The sequence below is a fragment of the Mandrillus leucophaeus genome, unplaced genomic scaffold (assembly GCF_000951045.1).
Source record: "Mandrillus leucophaeus isolate KB7577 unplaced genomic scaffold, Mleu.le_1.0 Scaffold123, whole genome shotgun sequence".
In the NCBI taxonomy this organism is placed as follows: domain Eukaryota; kingdom Metazoa; phylum Chordata; class Mammalia; order Primates; family Cercopithecidae; genus Mandrillus; species Mandrillus leucophaeus.
In genome coordinates this window covers 3794229-3815571 of record NW_012100654.1, presented here as the reverse complement: position 1 = coordinate 3815571, position 21343 = coordinate 3794229, and the positions used below count along the sequence as shown (strand labels likewise).

Genomic DNA, 21343 nt, shown 5'->3' with positions numbered 1-21343 from the left:
ACCTAAGTATTTGGAGCTGGCTAAAGAGGGAAGGGGCTGCACTTAGAAGCCATGAGCAAACTCCCTATCCCTGGAGGTGATCAAGCAAAGCAGAGGCTGGCGCACCCCTCGCAGGGTTATCACTGGGAAATCCAGCCTCAGGTGGGTGGCTGGGCTCTCTCACTGCATGGGCCCCTTCCAACCTGAGATCCTCTGAGTTGTGGACAACATGTGATGGTGAGCAGGGCTTTAACATGGTTTTCTCTAGGAAAAGCAGTTCTGGGGCCCAGGTCAGCACAGATGCCAAGGGAAGGGGGGGGGGTTTGTGCAGATGTGCAGACTTGCCCTCTAAGACAGCATCTCCAGAAGGAAGCACTCGGGGGGAACGGTCCCTAAGGCAAGGCATCTGAGGGGCAGCGGGGGCTCTGCAAGGCAGCTGAGGCTCAGGAGTGAAACCAGGATTTGAGGACACAATGAAGACCAAGGCACCAAGTTAGCCCCACTGAGAAATCCAGGGGAGTGTGTGAGCTGCACTGAGCTGTGTCTGGAAAAGACTGAACAGGCCCAAGATAAAAAGGCCACCAGAGCACTTAGTAAGAAGGCAAAACCCAACCCAGAAAGGACCAGGGAAAACTGCTCCCCAACAGCCAGAGAAGACAATTCACTCAGCCGACACTTTCTCATATTTCTGTCTTTGAAAAGGTTAAAATATGGACAGTTTAAGGAAGTTAGTCCACGTTGTTCTGGGAAAATGAAAAAGTAAATGAAATAGAGAAAGAGACTGACACTACCTGGCTTGGGGGTAACTTAGGAACTGTCGCATCTCTTTGTAAAGCCACTCCCTGTGACTTCTGAGAGACTGAGAAAATGAGAAAAAGTTTCTGAGTTCTGGTAAAACCACAAATGTTTTTCAAAAAGAAAACAGAAGGACCCTAAACACTGCAGGCTAGTCAGCTTCATGTCAGCACCTGCAAAGGTGAGAAAATGAACTTCATTTGGTCAACCCACTTGTGCCATGGTGCTCAGTGACAGGCTGACATCTGCATCAGGGAAGAAGGGGTACTGTTCCCCGCCACGCACATGGCAGGAGGTAGAGCCAGGTAGAATCTCCTTTCATGTCTTCACCTGCAAGCTGTTTAACCCACAACACGAAAGAGGGAAGAAGAAGAAGAATTCAATGGAAAGAAGTTCATATTACAAACGACTTTTCAAATTGGGCTCTGCGTTCCAGAAAGTGGATAAACCCTGAGAAAATGGCTAATCAGGCCACGAGAGAAGGAGGCGGCAGGGATAGGAGCTGAGGGTGGGTGCTGGAGTCTATTTAATGGGTCGACCACCAGCCCAGAGCGGCAGGTTCCAGGCTTCATAAGCCACTCAAGTTCTTTAATGAAGCCTTCTATCTGTAAGATGGAAAAAGCAGGCTACCTAGCTGGATGGTATGGGACTAGGGGGACAGTGTTTGTGTGGCCTGGGGATGGAGGGTGAGTATTCCATCTACCAGCCCCCTCCCCTACCCCAAGGAAACTGAGGCCTCCACAGAACAGAGGCAGCAAAAATCACTGGGTTAGACAAAAGAACTGAGAACATGCTCAGTGAATTTGGCATTGATAACAAAATAGGCAAATTCAACAAAAGAAGGCAGGGATGATTTTCATAACTCATCTTGAACTGTGGGGAAAAACCTCATGAGACCAACAATGGCCAGTGAAGGTGGCTGCAGGCAGGAAAATGGGCCCATCCTTCCCCTCCTCCACAACTGACTGCAAATCAGGAAACTCAAACGGAATGAAATCAGTAGAGCTCAGGTTCACCTAAGTCCCTAACAGCAAAGGAAGGAAATTTAGGTTCAACCTTAAAAAATGGCAGACTATGCACAGCTTTGATTCTGATTTGAATGGGCTAATTAAGTGCCTGAAACAAACAAACAGAGAATGACTTTGCCTCAGGTTCCTTACTTAAAAAGAAATGTTCTCTTTGGGGTTCAGCAAAATAACTTTTAACTATGGTGTACTTTTTTTGTAGGTGGTTGTGACTTTTCATTGTGGCAATATTTATACAACATAGAATCTGCCATTTTAACCATTGGTAAGTGTACCATTCAGTGGCATTAACCACACTTATGCTGTGCAACCAATATTGCTATCAATTTCCAAAACCCTCTCATCACCCCAAACAGAAGCTCTGAACCCATTAAGCAATGATGCCTGCCAGCCACTGGGAATCTCTAGTCTGCTTTCTGTGTCTATGAATTTGCCTGTTCTAGGCATTTCATATAAATGGAATCAGATGACACGTGTGACCTTTTGTGTCTGGCTTCTTTCACTCATTGTCATGTTTTCAAGGTCCTTCTATGTGGTAGCATGAAACGGCGCTGCATTCCTCTTCGTGGTGGAATAACATTCCACTGCAGTACACGGCACATTTTGTTTATTCATCTGTTGATGGATGCCTGGGTTGTTTCCACTTTGTGGCTATTGAGAAAATATGGTGTCCTTTCATAGCCACGGGATGAAGAAGTGGAACTGTCCACTCTGGATAAAGCAGGCTAGGGGGGCCTTGACAACCGCAAGACCAAAAGGCAGAAGTGGCTGAACATGGGGCAGGAGGGAGGTTGTGGCCTTGAGGAGGGAGGGTCAGTGGAGAGGCAGGGAACCAGCTAATGTTAAGCCCTACGATGCAGCCTATCAGATGCTACAATACCAGCAACTGACGGAGCACGCGGCTCAGCGTGGTGTGCTTCTCAGACGTGCCCGATGGCTCTGGCTGACCCTGCCCTCTCTGGCTGTCCACCTCTGCACCTGGCAGGGGAGGTGAACCACAGAAGGTGATTCCTAAGGTCCCTTCCAGTTCTGACAATCAGTCCAACAAGACCTTGACCATGATGTGACTATATAGTTAACAGACTAGTAACAGCCTTCTCTGGAGGGTGGAGAGAGAAAGGGGACTTTGGAGGGGATGAAGGTCCAATTCCTCCAGAAGGAAGACATGGTGCTCACTGCAGAAGAGGGAGTTATGGCAAGGCTGCACCCGAGTGCCCCACTGCCCACCCCAGAGGCTTGGCTCCCAGTGAGTGTCAGGGAGGAGTCAGAGAGGCTCAGCAGATGTGGGAGAGGCAGATCTGCCCCAGGGATGAGTGCTTCCTGGGGGCCAGCCTGGTGCGTCAGGGAATTCTGAAACCACTGGTGAAGAAACTGAGGGAAAGGCCTGATGGGCACGGCAAACAGGAACATAAGTGGTTTCTACCACAGACCAGAATGACCCAGAGCCAGGTCACATTGAGGGACACAGCCTGGACAGGGGACACAGCACGCCTAAGAAATATGGGAGAAAAACTCAGAACAAGAGCCACATTTCTGCCGCCAACACCAGCCGGCTGTGTGGCCCGCTTGGAAACACCGAATCACTCTGGGGCCACACTCCTCACCTATGTGCTGGGTGGCTCAAGACCTATAATCTCTGAGGTCCCCTCCAGGGAAAATTCCAGAGCACATGGGAGCACCACAGTGTGTGTCGAGAGAGACCTCCCCCACGCCCATTCTCTCAGCAAATATTCACTGGCCACTGCTCTGTGCCAGGCTTGGTGCTAGGCGCCCTTCCTTCCTTGTGCATAACATGAACAGGCGCAGCAGCCACAGCATCTTCTGGTTGCAGAGATTTGCCAAGGGCAAGTTAAAGCAGCCAGTGAAGAACAGGTTCCCACGGACCATTTGCCCACCTCCAGGTGAGCTTGCTGCCAATGCCAATGGAGAGGTGTGGCTGGCATCAGGCACTCTCCCACCCCTGCCAAGCACAATACTTGGGCCCCTTCACATTTCAGGCCCCTGCGTAGGGCCCCTACCAGGGCTGAGACAAGCGGGAAGAAGGTGGCTGCAACCCAGCTGTCAGCTACACTCACCTTTACGCAGGAGTAGATCACAGACACAAACACCACCAAGGTCAGCAGCAGGGAACAGGTCAGGTAGAAGCTGAGCATGAATACTGAGCTGGAGGGAGAGAGGAGGGGAGGGAGAAGCCAGGCTCAGGTGGCAGGGCTGCAGCTTCTGGGGGGCCTGCCTGACAAGCAGGCCACAGGTCCCCCGTGCCCATCCTCACAGCTTCAGAGGGCCTGGGCTCTGAAATCCGGAGAGGGAACCTGAAGTTGCTCCATCTCCCCTAATCCATTGCCCAGCCTTTTGCACTGACTGCCTGAGCAGGGCTTACACAGCCTTGCAGGTGGATTCTGGAGCCCTCCCCATAAGGGTATGGTTCCCTCCCCTTCCGGTGGGGACAGCAGCCCACAGGAAGCTGAATGGAGAACCAGGTGACACCTGATAGGTATTCTGCCTAGTTCGCAGCTATTCACTGATGTGCTTCATTTAGCTTGGAAGAACCACCTGGTGATTCCCTCCAAGTGGTCACTCACGGCTCCATAAACAACTGTGAAGGCTGAAAACTGATTGGATCAGTGGCCTTCATTTCTAGAAATGCCTTTGTCAGCAGCACAGCCAGTCACTCTTTGAGAAACAGGGGTGACTGTCTCTTTAGAAGGGCAGAATCTCTAAGCCCCACCCCCTTTCCACTGCCAGGTCCCAAAACAAGTCTGTGGGACTGCCAGGTCCCACAGTTTTTGCTCCTCTATTCCTAGCCAGTTCAACAAGAAAAACGCAAGGATTTCCCTCTGCCCCTCCTTTCAGATGCAGATCACAGGTGACCTTCAGAGCCACCGCGGGTGGCCACCCTCAGACAAAAGAGCTGTAAGTGACTTTCCATCCGGAACTTCCCATTGGCCCTCCTGGGGCAAGGGCTGGCCTGGAGACAACATACCCCGCCATACCACCAGGTGGCTGTTCAAGGGAGGAAGAGTGGCCTGAAGATGCCAGGTGTTGTTACGGGGTTAAAAGCCAGTGGGGGGCGTGAGAGGCAGGTGAACACCTCTAGGGAGGATTCAAACAGCATCTTTGTTCCAGGCCTCCACAGAAGCCAGCACTTAGCTGCCTTCAACAAATGGAACAAGAGAAACGAATTCTCTTCAGAGGAAAAGAAAGACCTTTAGAGTGGCTTTTAAGGCTTTCCTAGAGAGGAGGTGGCTAGAGAATGACCTCTGTCAATGTCTAAGCCACTTGGAGGGAATGAAGCCGTTGCAGGCAGGGCAGGTAACTGAGACGACCCAGCCCTCAAGACGCTGCAGAGAAGGAAAAGCAGCAAAGAGGCAGGACTATGCACTCAAGCTACAGGGACTGTCAGTTACAATGGGATTATAAACCAGATTGCTTTTTTTTTTTTTTTTGGAGACAGAGTCTCGCTTTGTTGCCCAGGCTGGAGTGCAATGGTGTGATCTTAACTCACTGCAACCTCTGCCTCCCAGGTTCAAGTGATTCTCCCACCTCAGCCTACCGAGTAGCTGGGATTACAGGTGTGCACCACCACGCCTGGCTGATTTTTGCCTCACCACGCCTGGCTGATTTTTTGCATTTCCACTGTGTTGGCCAGGCTGGTCTTGAACTCCTGGCCTCAAGTGATCCACCTCCCTTGGCCTCCCAAAGTGCTGGGATTACAGACGTGAGCCATTGTGCCCGGCCTCCAGATTGCTTCTTGATACTTGTGGGTCCACATCAGTACAGAAAGATGGGGTTTTATGCCAACAAGGAGCCCAGCTCTGCACAGCCTCAGTGCTGGTGTCAACCAGGGTGAAGCTGGCTGCCAGTGCCTGGTTTTCACCTGTGGCATCCAACAGAGTCACGGCAGATACAAATGTAAGGGAGAGCTTTTCATTCTTTTAATAATGTTGTTAAAAATAAAATACATGTCGACATCATGTACCTCCTGCTATGGTACACGGAGAAGGACACATCATCACTTCAGTGGGAGCCTTGCCAAAATCTAATCATGAAAAAACATCAGACGCACTCAAATGGAAACTACAAATTAATTGGCCGGTACTCCTCAAAAGTGCCAAGGTCATGAGAGACAAGCAAAGGCTGAGGAACTATCACAGATGGGAGGGGATGGAGGACATGAATTAACTACATGTGACGCGGGATCCTGAAAAGGCTCCGGGAACACAAGCTGGATAGTGAGGGGAAAACGACGAATTAGAATAAGGTCAGTAGATGAGTTAATAGTATCATTTTAGTGTTGATTTCCTGGTTTTGATCATTATACTGCAGTTACAGAAGTTGTCAACATTCGGGGAAACTGGATGCAGGACGCACAGAATCCCTCTCGGCTACTTTTGTAACTTCTCAAAACCATTATTTCAACATGAAAAACAGAAGGTACTGGCTTTGGGGACTCTTTAGATGAAGCAAGGCTTAGAAGATATAACCAAATTCAATCAGTGGATTTTGAGTAGATCTTGGCTACAAATAAAACTAAAAGTAGAAGACATTTTGGGGGACAGTTTGGGAAATTTGGATATGGACTGGGTAGTAGGTGATAGTAGGGAATTTATGTTAATTTTTTTGGTATATAAAGTATTGGGGTTAAGGAGGAAAATGTCCTTAAATTAGGTGTACATTGAGGTTTTTATGGGTAAATGTCTTTATGTCTAAATTTACTTTATGTCTAAATTTACTTTATGTCTAAATTACTTTATGTCTAAATTTACAATCAGAATAAAATAAATGAAACAAACACTGCAAAATATTAACAGTTATTCTATCTAGGGATGGGTACTGATTAGATTAATTACTTTACTTTTCTGTGCATTTGAGGAATTACATAATAAAAAGTAAAAATACGTATTTATGCATACACTTATATGTATGTGTGTACATATATGTATAGGTGTATGTGTACAGGTGTACATACATAAGGCAATTATGTTTCTCTTCCCAAGTGAGACTCTAATGTGAATGACAATTTAACAAACACCTCATTTCCAAAAGCCCTGCATACTTCAAAGTACCCCCCATAGAAGCCACAGGCTTTCTCAGTGACACAGCCAGTCCTCAGAAAAGTTCAGAAACACCTCTGTGTGAAATACTTTCAGAACTTGAAATCCATTCTTAGAAATATCCACAGTAGTAGAAAACCTGCATCTTTCGAATATATATGTATTTTTTTTTCCAAGAACTAAAGGTTACACAGAAAGCGGCCCAGGGAATACTTTGGGTGACTCAACTGTCAGTGGTGGGGTGGGTTAATGGGACGAGACAATTAAGTGATAAAAAGGCATCTCTTGACCAGGCACGGTGGCTCACACCTATAATCCTAGCACTTTGGGAGGACAAGGCGGGTGGATTGCCTGAGCTTGGGAGTTCGAGACCAGCCCAGGCAACATGGTGAAACCCTGTCTCTACTAAAATACAAAAAATTAGCCAGGCATGATGGTGGCTGCCTGTATTCCCAGCTACTCAGGAGGCTGAGGCAGGAAAATTGCTTGAACTCGGGAGGCGGAAGTTGCAGTGAGCCAAGATGGTGCCTCTGCACTCCAACCTGGGCAACAGAGTGAGACTGTCTCCCTCCCCCTAAAAAAAACATCTCTCGTACAGCTAAGCAGCGACCGGTGAGAAGTAGCCCATCCTGGAATGAGCACATCATCTTCCTACCCAGAGAGGTCAGAGCCCTGGCTTCCTATCCCACTGAGGGCACACTCAGAAACTTCTCTCCCTGCCTGAGCAAGTGTAGGCCAGACTCCCTGCTCTGTTCTCCTAAATGACCACCCCCTCCCAACCCTGGGATTCCCTGCAGCCAGAGGAAGGAGCCCAAGAGGGCTGGGGATACTCACTGGGGCACGATGGTGATCTGGACAAAGCAGATGAAGAGGAAGACGAGCGAGGCACACGCCACATAGGCACCAAATCGGTCGTCTACCTGCTTGGAGTACTGAGAGGAGACGGGCATGGTGAGAAGGGCCAAGACACCTGGCCCAGTCCACTCCAGCCCTGTCAATCCCACACACCCAGGGCAGCCACTCAGGGCTGGTCACCTGTGCAGCCCACTCCCACAACAGGGAAGACCCGAGGACCAGGGCCAGACTTAGACCCCAGGAAACCATTCCAGATCACCAGACGGTGGTGCCTTTGGAGAGGGCAGTTGAGAGGGATCTGAAACCTTCTGCAGGTGGGTCACCTTCAGAGTAATCCATACTGATCACGGCTGTACATGACTGCACACCATCTACCCGCTAAGAAACATGCCAGGTGTCTACAGGCCTCATCCAGCACCCCCACAACAGCCCGGGAAGTCAGAATATAACGGCTGTCATTTCTTCTTCAGAGATGAGCAAGCTGGGCCTCAGAGAGCTCAACAAGACTTGTCCAAAGTCACATCTGGGGCTCCTCACCCCAGCTCCTCCCATGATACCAATCAGCCACACTGATGGAGGTTGGGCTGGCACAGTCACCCAGAGTAACACCCAAGTCAGGTCCATACACTGCTGGTCCCTTTCCACAGCTCCACCTCGCTGATCCAGTGTGCTTGTCTGGTTGAATGCTGATGAACATACCCCAAGTCCACTTTAACTGAACCCTGGGGAGACGCTGCCACATAGTGCGAAGAGAACTGACTGGACCGGGATCTGGCTCCAGCTCTGTCGCTGCTTCACTGGGTGGCCGAAAGCAGGTCCCCCAACCACTCTGGGCGTTAGCTTTCTCATTCACAATGTGAGGAAATGCAACAGAGAGATCTTGACTATCCCTGCCAACTTTACCACCTTGAGGTCTCAATGTGACAAAGCAGTTGGGCTATCCATCGACAATGATGATAACAATAATGCAAATAGCAACGAATATGCACCGAACGCCTACTATGCGACAGATACTGTGTCATACATAGAAACTCTGCTGGGCATGGTGGCTCACGCCTGTAATCCTAGCATTTTGGCAGACCGAGGTGGGTGGATCACCTGAGGTCAGGAGTTCAAGATCAGCCTGTCCAACACAGTGAAACCCCATCTCTACTAAAAATACAAAAATTAGCCGGGAGTGGTGGAGGGTGCCTATAATCCCAGCTACACAGGAGGCTGAGGCAGAAGAATCACTTGAACCCAGCGGGAGGAGGTTGCAGTGAGCCAAGATCAAGCCACTGGACTCCAGCCTGGCCAACACAGTGAAACTCCGTTTCAAAAAAAAAAAAAGAAATTAATTTCATCCTCACTATAACCCTATGAAGTGGGAATGTTAACTGCCCCATTTTCTAGATAATGAAACTAAGGCACAGAGAAGTTAAGATGTATCCCTTCCAACCAGGGAAGCCTCCCTAGAACTCACATCTTCCTAGGCAGTGCAGCATCAGAGCTGGGGAAACTGAGGCCACCCCTTCCATGGTGCTGGGGGCGGGACGGAGCTGTACTGTTTCCTTGCCCTCCTCCTCCTGGTCCTGATTCAGTACAGGGGCCTCCTTCCCACCCAGGGTGCTGTACCTTCTTCTCTAAGTCAGGCTCCCTGAAGGTCAGGAGGAACTTGCGGACGTGCTCAGACCGAAGCCTGTCAATGCTCCTGGCGTCAATGGCGCGGCCCAGAAACTCATCCACTTCATCCTCAGGGTTCGCACTCTCCTGGGCATTCCTGGGGAGCAGAAGCCATGGGCGTGAGACAGGCTGACCACAGGGGCACCAGCAGAGGGCTGGCTCTTCCGACCATCCCCCCAGACTCTCAGAGAGGCCCGGCAGCTGTCCACCATCAGCCCAATCAGGGCAGCGGGAGCTGAGACTGAGACCAGAAGCCTAAGCCCAGCTCTTAACAACTGCACAGGTGAACAGACAACTGCCCAAGTCTCAGCCCTTCCGGCTTAAGGGGGTTGTTGACAATAGGCTTTTCTGACTCTGTTAACATATTATATTAGCATAACAATGTGAGCTACCATTGATGGTTTAATTGGACTTTCCCTACAGCTAACAGGCTTTGCTCTTTACCCTCCAGCTCTGCTATCCTCCTGAAAAGAAGCCCTAGATCGGGCAGCGAGAGTTTCTGCGGGTTTCTGCCACGGGGACTGTGGCCCACCTGGTTTCTTTCACCCAGCTCAGGGCACTCTTGAGAAGCAGGTTTCATATAGACTTGAGTGCTGACCTTCAACACCCTGTTTCTCAGGGTAAAGCCCAGTCCTGGAGTGGAATTTCTGACAGTCGTGAGAACCGGAAGTGAAGGAGGGAGACGTGGGCATTGCCTCGGGGCACTGGATGCCAGGCGCTGCTGACCAGTGTGTAAGGTCTGCACTTTCCTGAGGGAGCCCACGTGTGTGCACACATGCACGTGCATGTCATGGAGACAAAATGGGCAGTGCTGAGCCCTGTCCTTCTGCTGGGTGGCCTGGGTTCCTGGGCTCCCTTGCCTGTCTGGGGCTGCTGCTGACCACCTGACAGCTAGGGGGGGCTCCATTCACTCTCAGCAAAGACTGCAAGTGGGGTCATTTTCCATGGAGTGTGGAGAAACCAAATGATAAGGTGGATTGGGAGATATCCCCTAGACCTGGGAGCAGGAATAAGGAAGGGCATATTACTCACTTGTCCTTGGGGTCTTCAAAGCCCTAAAAGAGGATAGAGAGAGAAAGAGAAGAGAATGAGAACAGAGAGAACCCAAAGCTCAGAGGCTTCTAAAAGGCTGCAGCTCATCTCTCTACAGTCTCCCAAAGGGCGTGGACACAGAGAGGAGTGTCACTCAGGACCTCCTTCCTTCCTCCCTCCGTTTGTCCCTTCCCTGGCAGTGTGGAGCACTCTGCTGGGCAAACAGAGTTCGGCGAACACTGGGTGAACCCAAAATCCAAATGAACACACCCTCTTCATTCCCAATGAGGACACAGTTTGAAAATACAAAAAGAGGGATTTATGTTCCTCTCCATGAGCCAGGGCTATCAGGCACTGAAACAGACATGGGGCCCTGGTGGCACACAGACTCTACCCCCAGCTCTACCCCCCGCTGAGGGCTCCGGGGAGCCTCAGCAGCCTCTGCAGTCACCTCCAAGTGACCAACTATGGGCTCTGAGCTCCTCCCAGGCTGCCAGCGCCAGCCCAGGATGGCCTGGTAGTTGTCTGCCTAGGCAAACTGCACCCTTCTCCTTGTCCTCTGAGAATGGCCAGACCCTCCCTCCAGGCTATAAAGTGGTCCCACGTCACCATCCCAGCCCTGGGCTGGAGGCAGAGATGTCACTCAAGTGAGCACTCCCTCCGGGGGGCAGGCCTGTGCCTGATGCTCCCAGGATCCCTCAGAGCACAGGCGTGGCGGGCAGCGGAGAGCTGGACAGGCGAGCTTCCCACGGAAGACCCCCTGCAAGGGGCTGGCCCACTCAATTCCATCCCAGGAGCTGGTAAAAATTCTACTACAGAACCGAGAAGAACTGAGCTATATTACATGCATGCTGGTCTCTACGACTCAAAAATAGGCCGAAATGTTGTGAATAAGCCTGTTCTGGCTTTTCCCGATGCTCCTTTGGTCATCTGTTGAGGCTGGTGCAGGGGACCCAGTTTTTCTTCCTGTGCTGAGTGGGGGGCCGGGATCATCCTAACCACACTGCTTGTCATGTTGGTGTGGAGAGCTCAGTGCCAGGTCAGTATGGCAAGTTGGTAACAGGGCAGATAACACTGGTCCACAAACCATGGCAGGGGGACTGTTAAGAACACAACAGAGTGGACTGGGCTCAAATCCCGCCGCCTACTTACTCTAACAGTTCCAGGACAGCGGCTACTTGGCCTCTCCCAGTCTGCCTACACTCCCTCCTGCAGCACCCGGGCCCCACCCTACTGGCCATTCCTGGGTTTGGTGAGAGGAGCTTGAGCCCACATGTGTCCTCCCACTGGCAACCTTTTTATTAATAAATAACCTTAAAGACCTTATGACACAAGTGCCTAAGCATCAACCAGCACGGCTCATCACTGTGTTTTAGAAGCTGGGTAAAAGCTGGAAAAAGATTTAAGAGGCACTGCTGACTCCGAGTTCAAACCTTCTAACAGCTCTCGGTCACTACTGTGTGCTCCCGGGCCCCCATCCCCGCTTCAGTGGACTATTTCTCATAAAACTCATCCAGTATGGGCAGCTCAGGGTGAAAGCTTGCCTTCTGTGGATCTCTCTCCAGGATTCCAGGCACGTGTAGCACGGAAAGCCCAATGGCCCTCGTGGCAGCTGCAGAACCTGTCTCCATCCCCAGCCTAGATATTCCCACTGGCCATGCTGGAGTGGCGCCCAGACGCTGGTCATTGGTGGTGGTCCCCTCAGGGGACACCGGGCCCAGCCAGGACAGGAGCCTCTGTTCCCACAGCCCTGTTCTTCTGCACTCCTTCCCCTCCCTGCTGGGCAAAGCGACGAACGCCATGGAGGAGACTTCCTGGCAGCCTCCTTCTCCAGAGACTGTCCCTTCGCCATGACAGTCCGGACTGTGAATTCTTCCACAGTTCCTTGTCCTAATGATGAACAATATATCTGCCAACCCGGTGCCTACAGTCCAAACTATCTCCTTTAAGACTTCAAGATAACTAAAGATACAGCTTATATCAAACATCACTAAAAAATAACTTTCCAAGAATTCTAAACAGAAAGAATCTCTCACCACCAGTCCTGCCTCCCTGCCAGTTGCTCCCTGCCCTTCCCCAGCCACCTCTCTGCCTTCCCTTCCTCCCTATCTCCCTCCCCTACTGCCCAGCTTCCCCTCCACTTCCTGCTCAATGCTCCATGCCTCCTCTCTGTCGGTTCTCCTGCCCCTCTTTGCTATCCCTGCTCTCAATCCTTCCCCCTTTCCCCCTTTCTCCCTTATCTTTATTTTGAGATAGGGTCTCGCTCTGTCCCCCAGGCTGGAGTGCAGTGATCATGGCTCACTGCAACCTCAACCTCCTGGGCTCAAGCCATCCTCCTGCCTCAGCCTCCCAAATAGCTGGGACTGAAGGAGCAAGCTACTATGCCTAGCTAGTTTTCCTTGTTATTGTTTGTAGAGTGGGGGTCTCACTATGCTGCCCAGGCTGGTTTCAAACTCTTGGCTGCCCTGACCATGTGGGTACAGAGTCTCCAGGAGACTATCAAAGGGCTGGGGTGACAATGGGGAGGGTCGCCAACTGCTCTTTGCTCAGGGGAGGGAGGGTGGTGGCTGGAGCCTTTAGTGACACTGACCAGGTCTGTGGAAAGTCAGGTTTGGAGCCCTGGGGAAGGCCAGGTTTCTCCACTCTGCTGTCTGGTAACCCAGGGCCCCCCCTCCAGAGGTGTCTCTGCTGTCAAAATGTTAAATGGGGGTCTTGGCTCAATTCACTTTTCCTCCTGTACATTTTCCTTAAACTTATATCATCTGCTACTCGTTGGCTAATAAGGAGCAGAGTGACTGGGTCCCTGCCTGTCCCCTCCTCCAGGCTCCTGGCTCTTGTCTGCTGACTCCGCTGGATGTCCACGGAGTCCGCCTCTGATCCCTTCTGCCACAACCTCAACCGAGTCCGCTCCAGAGAGCCCAAACTTAGAGCCACTTGTGCAACATGCCCCTCCTTTGCTAAGTGGCCACACAGAAACACACACACACACACACAGACACACACACAGAGTCCCTGTGCCATCCCTCGGCCCTTCCTGGCGTGGGTGACTCACATCTGGGAACCTGGTGCCCCTGAGCTGAGCAGCATGCCTGAGGGGCAGAAGCCAAGCTCTCAGACAGAAGGAGAGAAAACACCACCACGGCAACGTGGCTTCTTCCTCCTCTTCCCACCGAATCCATCTTCCTGTCATTGCTGTCAGAGCCCAGGCAGTGCATCCTGAATTCACCTGTCCCGGTGTGTGCAGGTCCCTGGAGGTGGGGCTGACACCCAACCATGGCCTCCCCGACTTGCTCAGGCCCTGTGCTCCCACTGGAAGGCTGGCATTAGTGGGGGGTGTTTCTCAGCACAGAGGGCAAAGGGGACCACCACCTGGCACTTCCCAGAAAGTACTAGGATAGTTTCTGAGCAACTCAACCAAAAGATGTGGTTTCACTTGCCTGGGAAATGCAGGAGGTGCTGGAAGAGGGTATGACAAGCTGGTGCCCACCCAACTCCCCAGGGCCTCACCAGACAGTGCCAAGAGACAGCTGGAGGCTGTGGCTGGCCGAGTCTAGCCAGACATGCCTGCTTCCAGGCTGTGCCGCAAGCTCTGCCAAGAGGGAGGGAGGAAGGGGTGCTGCCAGTCTGTTCCAAAGCCTAATGAGGCATGCCATGGGGTGGTGGGAAGAGCTTGGGGCCAGAAGCAGGTGCCCTACTCCTAGTCAAAGTTGGGGCAAACCGCACTTCCATTTCCTTGTCTGGCTCCCCAGATTCCCTTGGGCAACACGAAGTGTCTGGTGTGGGCCTCGCGCCCACAGAAGGCCCTAGCCTTGAAGAGTGTTGCCCACAGACTGCCCCACCAGCCACTCACCATCCGCTTCATCTCCTTGGACACCTGGTTGCCACCCAGGTGGTTGTAGAAGGGGCGCTCAGCCCCCCAGTGAGGTGGGTTGTGCCCGATGGAGTTGGTTCTCTGGCGGTTCATCTTGGCGATCATGGCCTTCTCTTCTTTCTGGGAGATGAACATAGATGCATCAGCCTGCAGGCAGGGTCACCTAACGAGTCCAAGTGGCGAGCTCCTCACCCTCGCCCAAACACGGTACCTGGCCAGGTAAGGGGCTAAGGCAGCTGCTCTTTCCTCTCGGCAAGCCCTGGAGCCCAGAGCTCTGCCCGGATCCTGGAACATCCCAGGCAAGCATCCTGGATCCCTCCAAACTCCCTACTGCCAGCCCTGGCTGGCTCAGGTGGCAGTGGCAAAAGATGATGAGAGTTGGTCTTGTGAGAAAGCAAAGGGCTTGGGAACATCTGCCATTTGCAAAGAGTTCTCCCTATAAGTTTGACTATAAGATTCCATCCTGGGTGCCCTTCTCTCCTCTGGATGGCCTAGGCTCCCAAAGGCCTGAGCTGTCGCGCCCGGCTGCCCGCAGTGTGCTTCCTCCCCCTAGTCCGGGGGGCAGGGCGATCAGCGAGGGCTGAGCTTGGGTATCCCAGGCAGCCAGGCCAACTCGTGCCTACGCCTCCCAACTTGGTCTCTGGCAGGCTGTGGTGTCACGTCAGGCTTTGCTCACGGGCAGGCCAGGGCTCAGGGCAGGGTAGGGCTCTAGCTATAGCCTCAAGGGTGGGTGGGGCCTGATCTGAAGGTGCCCAGGGGGTGCCAGAGGGAGAGGAGACTTGGGATCACAACCTCTGCTCAACTTCTCCAAAATATGCTGTAACAGAGAGGGCACCAGGACTCGCCTGGGGCCCAAGAGGGCACTTCCAAAGAGGTTTGGGTCAGTGAAGTTATGAGATTCAAGGGCTGACAGGCATTGTACAAGTACACAAACAGAGTCTCAGTCTATGGGCCAACACACTCCCCAGGATCTTGTCTATCTGTCTGTCTATCCATCCAAATGGGTGCAAGAGAGCTGGAGACCTGAGGCAACCCTCCCCTCAACTCCCTCCCTTGTCAGATAAGGTGACGGTGGGAACACACAGCCTGCTTCAGCTGACACTGCTGGTGGGGGTGCCTGTCACTCTTTCTGTTTCCATTTCATCCTTTTTGGACCACTTGTCCAGCTAGAAGAACCAAGAGCCAGAGAACTTAGGGTCTAGGACAGGAAGCTGTGGGAGGCCTTGCGACCCAGGCGCCGAGAGATGTGGGAAAGAGCCCAGAGGACCCAGTTCACTGATACTGTGGCCAAGGAACTGACCAACGCTTACAAACGTGTCAAGGAAACCATGAGGAACTGTCCCCACAGGGCCCTGAATCTCCCGTCCCTCTTCCTGGTGCCTGTGGAGGGTCTGACACAGCTCCCGTGAAGAGCCCCTGCAGCCAGGATCTGTCCCCTGGGGCACTGCACAGTAGGATACGGTGTCCCTCTGATGTCCCTCTTGGCACAGGCACCTGCCCTCAACAGCCCTGCCAGCTGCCCTTTAAAAATTGCCTTTGCTGTCATCCTAGACTCTCTGAACTCTTCTCATAGCTTAATTTTGTCTTTCATTTCACTTCTTAGGAAGAGAAATGAGGAAGCTTTTCTCTATCAAAGGGCACTGACCGACAGATAAATTCAAAAGAAAGACTCATAAGTAAAAGGCATTTTAGTTTAGGAAGAAATAGAAAATGTTCTCTTGATTTGCTTTAAAAATTAAGAACATGGAACATGACACTATTAAAAATAGAACACTGGAGTCTGCTAATAATTTAGCTTTATATTTCAGCAAGTGTGGGCTGAGACAAAGGGGGAAAAAGAAAGAGACTAGAAAGGGAAAGGGGAAAATAGGTTCAAGAAACAAAGATACATAGGCACATGTGGAGATGAACTCCGATCTATGGATCAGAGAGGGAAGAGATTAGGACAAGTGTCCACCCAGTAAAAGGCAAAGGAAAAGGAGAGAGATGGAGATAAAACATACGGTATCCACAGACTCCCTTGATGCTGATCTCCAGCTTGTGGACTTTTGATGTCTTGTTGCTAATTTGAGGTCTGTTGCATTTTTGCAAAAGAAGCAATATTAAAAGATTCCCTCTTTACCATCCTTTTTGCAAGGCCTAACTGCCGGGGTCCTTTTTAAGATGCAGGAACCACAACGGCATAAGAAATTCATGACTTCACTCAAGGAAAGAGAAGGAAGCAGCAGGCCATGAACATGTTCCTCCCTGGAGGAAGGGAGCCCCTCAGCCCCCCGGCCTCCCCCCACCGTTCACAGACCCGCTTCTGGGTGCAGCGCAGGATGAGGAAGGTCTCGATACTGTGCTCCTTGAGGTAGGCGTTGCGCTCGCCCCCACAGCCTGGCTCCACCTCGTAGTCCCCATTCAGGTAGTTGAGTGTAGCCTTGGTGATGTGGATGCGTCTACAGCAGGGCAGGGATCAGGGTGGAGAGGGCAGAAAATGCAAAGTCAGAATGTCAGCTCCCGTGAAAAACCAAACTGCAATTAGTGGATTCATCACAATTGAAACCCTAGGGCCCCAAGCTCTGCTCAAATCCTAACCTCAACCTTGCATGGTACCCTCCATTACTATCAAGTGGGCTCTCGTGTCCACTGCAACCATACTACCTCACACTGAACATCCTGGCACAGACCGCTACATTAGCGTGCCCAAGAGAACATGGCCACCAGTCTTGCAAACTTTGCAAGCCTCACACTGCTGCTCAGAAGCCAGCAATGGCTCCTGCACGCAACAGGATGGAGTCCAAATTCACAAGCCTGGCACTCATGCCTTCTGAACACAGGCGCTGTTTCTCCTAGCCATCCCTAAAAGGCCATCTGCTCTTCTCCCATTCCTTGGAAATGCTGTGTTTCCCACACCTGTGCCTCGCCTTGCTGTGTTCCCTCTGCCTAGCAGCAGGCTCTTCCCACCCCACCTGCCTCACCCCTCCCAGTCCTGCCTCCTTTACGGTCTAGTCATCCCAGAAACTATCTGTGCTTCCTCCCTCCTCCAGAACTCTATCACACCTCACCAGCCACTACAGTTTGGCTCAATATCTTCTGGGCCAAGGCTCAGGGAAGGGTGACATGACGCTCCCACAACTGACCAATGGTGGCACAGGAGATTTGGCAAGTAGAGGAATTTCTACTTCCACTATGCTCACCCCAGCCCCACCAGGTGCTTGCTACCCATCCTGCCCACACCACCCTGCCCCACCTCGCCTCTGCAGGATGGTCACCCTGGGTGGGCTTGAGTGGGAACCCGGGTTGGGGCCCTGAGCCACCCACAGCCTTCACTCACCCCGCCTTGCCGCCAGCCTCCATGTGGTTGGCTAGCGTGACGTCGTTAGACCAGACGTCGAACTGCCACTTCCTTAGACCAAGGACACCGCAGTGTACTCGCCCGCTGTGAATTCCCACACGCATGTTCACGTTCACCCCTGTCACCTCCCGGACCAACCTGGGGATGGAGCAGGGGTAAGGCTGGGAGAAGGCTGGAGGCTGGGCACACAGAGTGGGGGTTAGGCTGCAGGTGCAGGGAAGGGTGAAGGTGCAGGGGTCAAAGAGTCTTCCTTCTCCCATCCAGCCCTAGAGTCCAAGAATGTTCAGCCTGAAGGGCACTGGGGTGGGCAGCAGGTGCAGTCGGCTGTGAACGGGGCTGTTCCCGACTTGGCCACAAGGTGGCGCGGCGCCACACTAAAACCCAGAGCCCTGCTGCTTCCCCTCCAGGAGGGCACCTCTGGCCAGCAGTGCCCTGTCAATTAAATTGTGATTGGAAAAATGCAAATACATGTTAGGGCCAACTTGAATTAAATGGGGAAGTTACCAACACTCCACACCCTATATGTATAATGCTCTTGTGGGTAAGGCAGAAATGGCTTTTGGATTATCTGTTTATTGGATTTATCCATACTGCTGCTTCCAAGATGTTAGCAGGGTGATGGCAAAAGGTGGTTACCCAGGTTTCAAGGGTATGCCCTGCTCAGGAGGGAAGGGGAGCCTGGGCAGGAGCAGGGGCTTAGGGTGCTCCACGCCCTAGAGGAAAGCTTGGTACCGGCCACACACACCACGTATCCATATCTGGGAGGCCCCAGTAGACAGGGCAGGCCCTCCGTGTGCACTTATAACTCCTCATGCTAGGCAAGCAGTGGAGGCAGAGTGGGAAGGAAGCCATACATCTCCAGGTGCGTGTCTGAGGCCCATGGGAACCTGCCCAGCATTTGCAGGAGAGGGTGCAGGTGCCAGGAAGTGGCGTAGTGGATGAATTCAGATTGCCCTTTCTAGGGCCCTAGACCCTCCCTGACACCTGGGGCATGGGTGCACTCAGCCAGCCATGGGACCAGCAGTCTGACTTGCCCCAGTGGGTGGGAGCACCACTGAGACTCCCTGACCCCATCCCACGCCATCAGCAAGAGGCTGACACCCACTGCAGGGGAGACTGCGGTCATCCATCATTTCTCTTGTCCTGAATCAACTTGGTAAATACCTATACTGCAGCAGAATACCTTTACTGAAACACTTTCCATCCACAATGCCTTTGGATACTTGCTTAGCTTGACAATGGCTCATTCTGTCTTTTTGGCTTAACTCCACGGCCACCTCCTTCAGGCAAACTCTCTCGATCCTCTCAGTGGAATCAACTGTCCCCTCCTGGACCCTCCTACAATAGTCTGCCTCCCTTACCTCACTGTGTCCACACGACATGCCTCGTATCTGAGGACCAGGAGTCCTGGACTCTTTCCCTTAAGGCTCTGTGCTTCTGGGGAGACTGACTGTCTAGCTCAGGCATGCCGGGGACACTTGGCAAGTGCTGCGAGTAGAACTGAGCCAAACCAATGGACCCGGCCGCCTTCCTGGCCAGACACTCCCGTCTCTGACCTTGCCCTCTGTGCCTTTTTTCTCTGCCCCTGTCCAGGCTATTTGTAAAGCCCAAAGTCTCTGACTTGCTCCCTTGGCTGTCACAGAAGCTTAGACCATCCATGTTTTTCAATGACCAGGGCCCCTTCTGTGGCCAGTGGTAGCCATGAATTGGCCAAACTGCCTTTTTGCTATGGTTCACAGGCAGGGTGATTCTCTCTAAGCGGACCACCTGCATTTGAACCCACCTGCCTGGTGGTAGCACCCCGGGGAGTTGTCTAACCCCTGTGAGCCCAACCTTTCACATCTGGGAAGAAGCGGAACCAGCAGCTCGACGCCTGGCTGAGTGTTTGTAGGAAACGTGAGGCCCCGGAAGTGCAAGGGCCTCACACGGCACAGGGTCCTCACACGGCTGCCAGCCTCTCCTCCACTCCTGGAGTCTGCAGAGCCCTCCCTTCCCACACACTTCCTCTGGGAAAAGCTGCCCAGGCTGCTGCAGGGCACAGGAATCCTGGAGAAGGCAAAAAGTCTGGTGGCATACACCAACCCTCAGCTTGGCTGGGCACCTTTGGGAGATAGTTTCACCCCACTGTTTCCCTGCCTCCAACCAGGCAGCCGGCAGGTCAGTCAGTCGCTTGGGCTGTGGACAGTCCCAGGGAGGGAGACGGTACCCGGGGGCGGGCACTTACGAGATGGCCTCGATCATGTCCATGCCCATCTCCACGCAGCAGTGGGCGTGGTCAGCCCTTGCTTCAGGAAGCCCCGAGACGCAGTAATAACAATCCCCGAGGATCTTAATACGTAAACAGTGATTCTCCTGGAAAGCAAATTAATTTTACAAATTAAAAATAGTAGGAAAGAGAAGTGGGAGGAAAGACATGAAAAGCAAACAGATTCACCCCGTGCCTGGAATAACTTGCCTTTTAGGGCAGTGAGCGCAGGCCCACGCCGGAACTCGGCATGGTCCCGGGACAGGCTTATCAGGAGACGTTGGGGAGGGAGGGATTGTGGGGATGGAGGGATGGGCTGGGCAGCCCTGAGTGGCATTCCAGCCTCCCAGACTCAGGAGCTCACTTTTAAAGATCCGCTCCAGAGCTCCAAGAGGAATTTGGCTCGTCGAACTGTGGCCCAGCCAGCAGGGTGGCCCTGTCAGCTTAAGGAAGGCCCCAAGCCCCAGTACAAGGGTCTCTGGTCCCCTCCATGCCCCAAGAGTCACTCTGATTCATTGCTTGAGATTCTATCAAAAGTTGCCTGATTCTCCTCCTTTTACAAAAAGACTGAAGCAGGGAGAAATGAGCTTTAACCAAAAGCTGGCTGACTCTCAGCCTGTCTGAGACTTTTATCCAAAAAGAATTTTGCTAAACTAGCAAGCACATGAGTGCCAAGAAACCAACAGAGCTGCTGCTGAGTGACAGGTGCCATGGGGCCACCTGCAGGCCACCATCAATCTGTAAGTGGGATTGTGATGGAATATCACTAATCCTCAATTATGAGCGGTCCAGCTCTGGATCCCAAAGGTAGTTGGGAAGCAGGGATTCAAGTGCCCGTGTGGCCTGGACTCGTTTGAGACTCAAGTGCCAAGCAGGTACTATTCACCTCATTCAGTTCAGTGATGAAACTCACAGGTGAGTACATGTGCCCCACCACGGAAGCCCCCAGAGAGGCCCTGGCACTGGCTCCGACGGCACCAGCCTCTCTCATCAATAACCCGGCCTGCTGTCCTGTGTGGGCCAAGGGGAATGTGTGCACCTGTCAGTGGCCACTGACATTTAATCACTCTACAAAGGCCTAGAGCTGGGAAAGGATAACGGAGGGGTGAATAGGGGCCTGAGGAATGAACGTGTAGTTCACCACTCCCTGCCATGGAGTGTTACTTCCAATTTATCCAAACGTTTAAGAGTCCTCTTTCTGGATGCCTCTAGGGAATGGCACACAGCCGCCTGCAGGCCAGCTGGGGACTTAGACTCATTCTCTTATCAGTCTGGCCAATCTCATCAGGAATGTGGCTTGATGGCACCTAATATGCCCCCAGACAAAGAGCATATTCCCCTGAGGGTTTGGGCAGTGTGACCAGCAGCCTCACCACCCGCTTCCACGGATGGAGGCATGGAGGGCTCCCCACGCTCTCGCTTGTGGTCAGCGACAGTGCTGAAAGCAACTCCAGCTGAGCGTGTCTCCAGCGCCCAGGTAGGGCG

The 21343-nt window shown here is 52.4% G+C and overlaps 1 protein-coding gene across 1 annotated transcript in view; it reads right to left on the bottom strand.

The window, feature by feature from the left end:
* The window catches only part of ADCY5 (adenylate cyclase 5), a 163997-nt gene that overhangs the window by 28108 nt on the left and 114546 nt on the right, over nt 1-21343 (bottom strand). The window contains exons 5-12 of the mRNA XM_011971554.1: nt 19838-19965; nt 17593-17751; nt 16573-16714; nt 14253-14393; nt 10403-10425; nt 9323-9467; nt 7688-7785; nt 3875-3962 (exon numbers count right to left, since the gene is read on the bottom strand). Of these exons, the coding sequence (XP_011826944.1) occupies nt 3875-3962; nt 7688-7785; nt 9323-9467; nt 10403-10425; nt 14253-14393; nt 16573-16714; nt 17593-17751; nt 19838-19965 (924 nt within the window). The remainder of the gene's footprint in view (nt 1-3874; nt 3963-7687; nt 7786-9322; nt 9468-10402; nt 10426-14252; nt 14394-16572; nt 16715-17592; nt 17752-19837; nt 19966-21343) is intronic.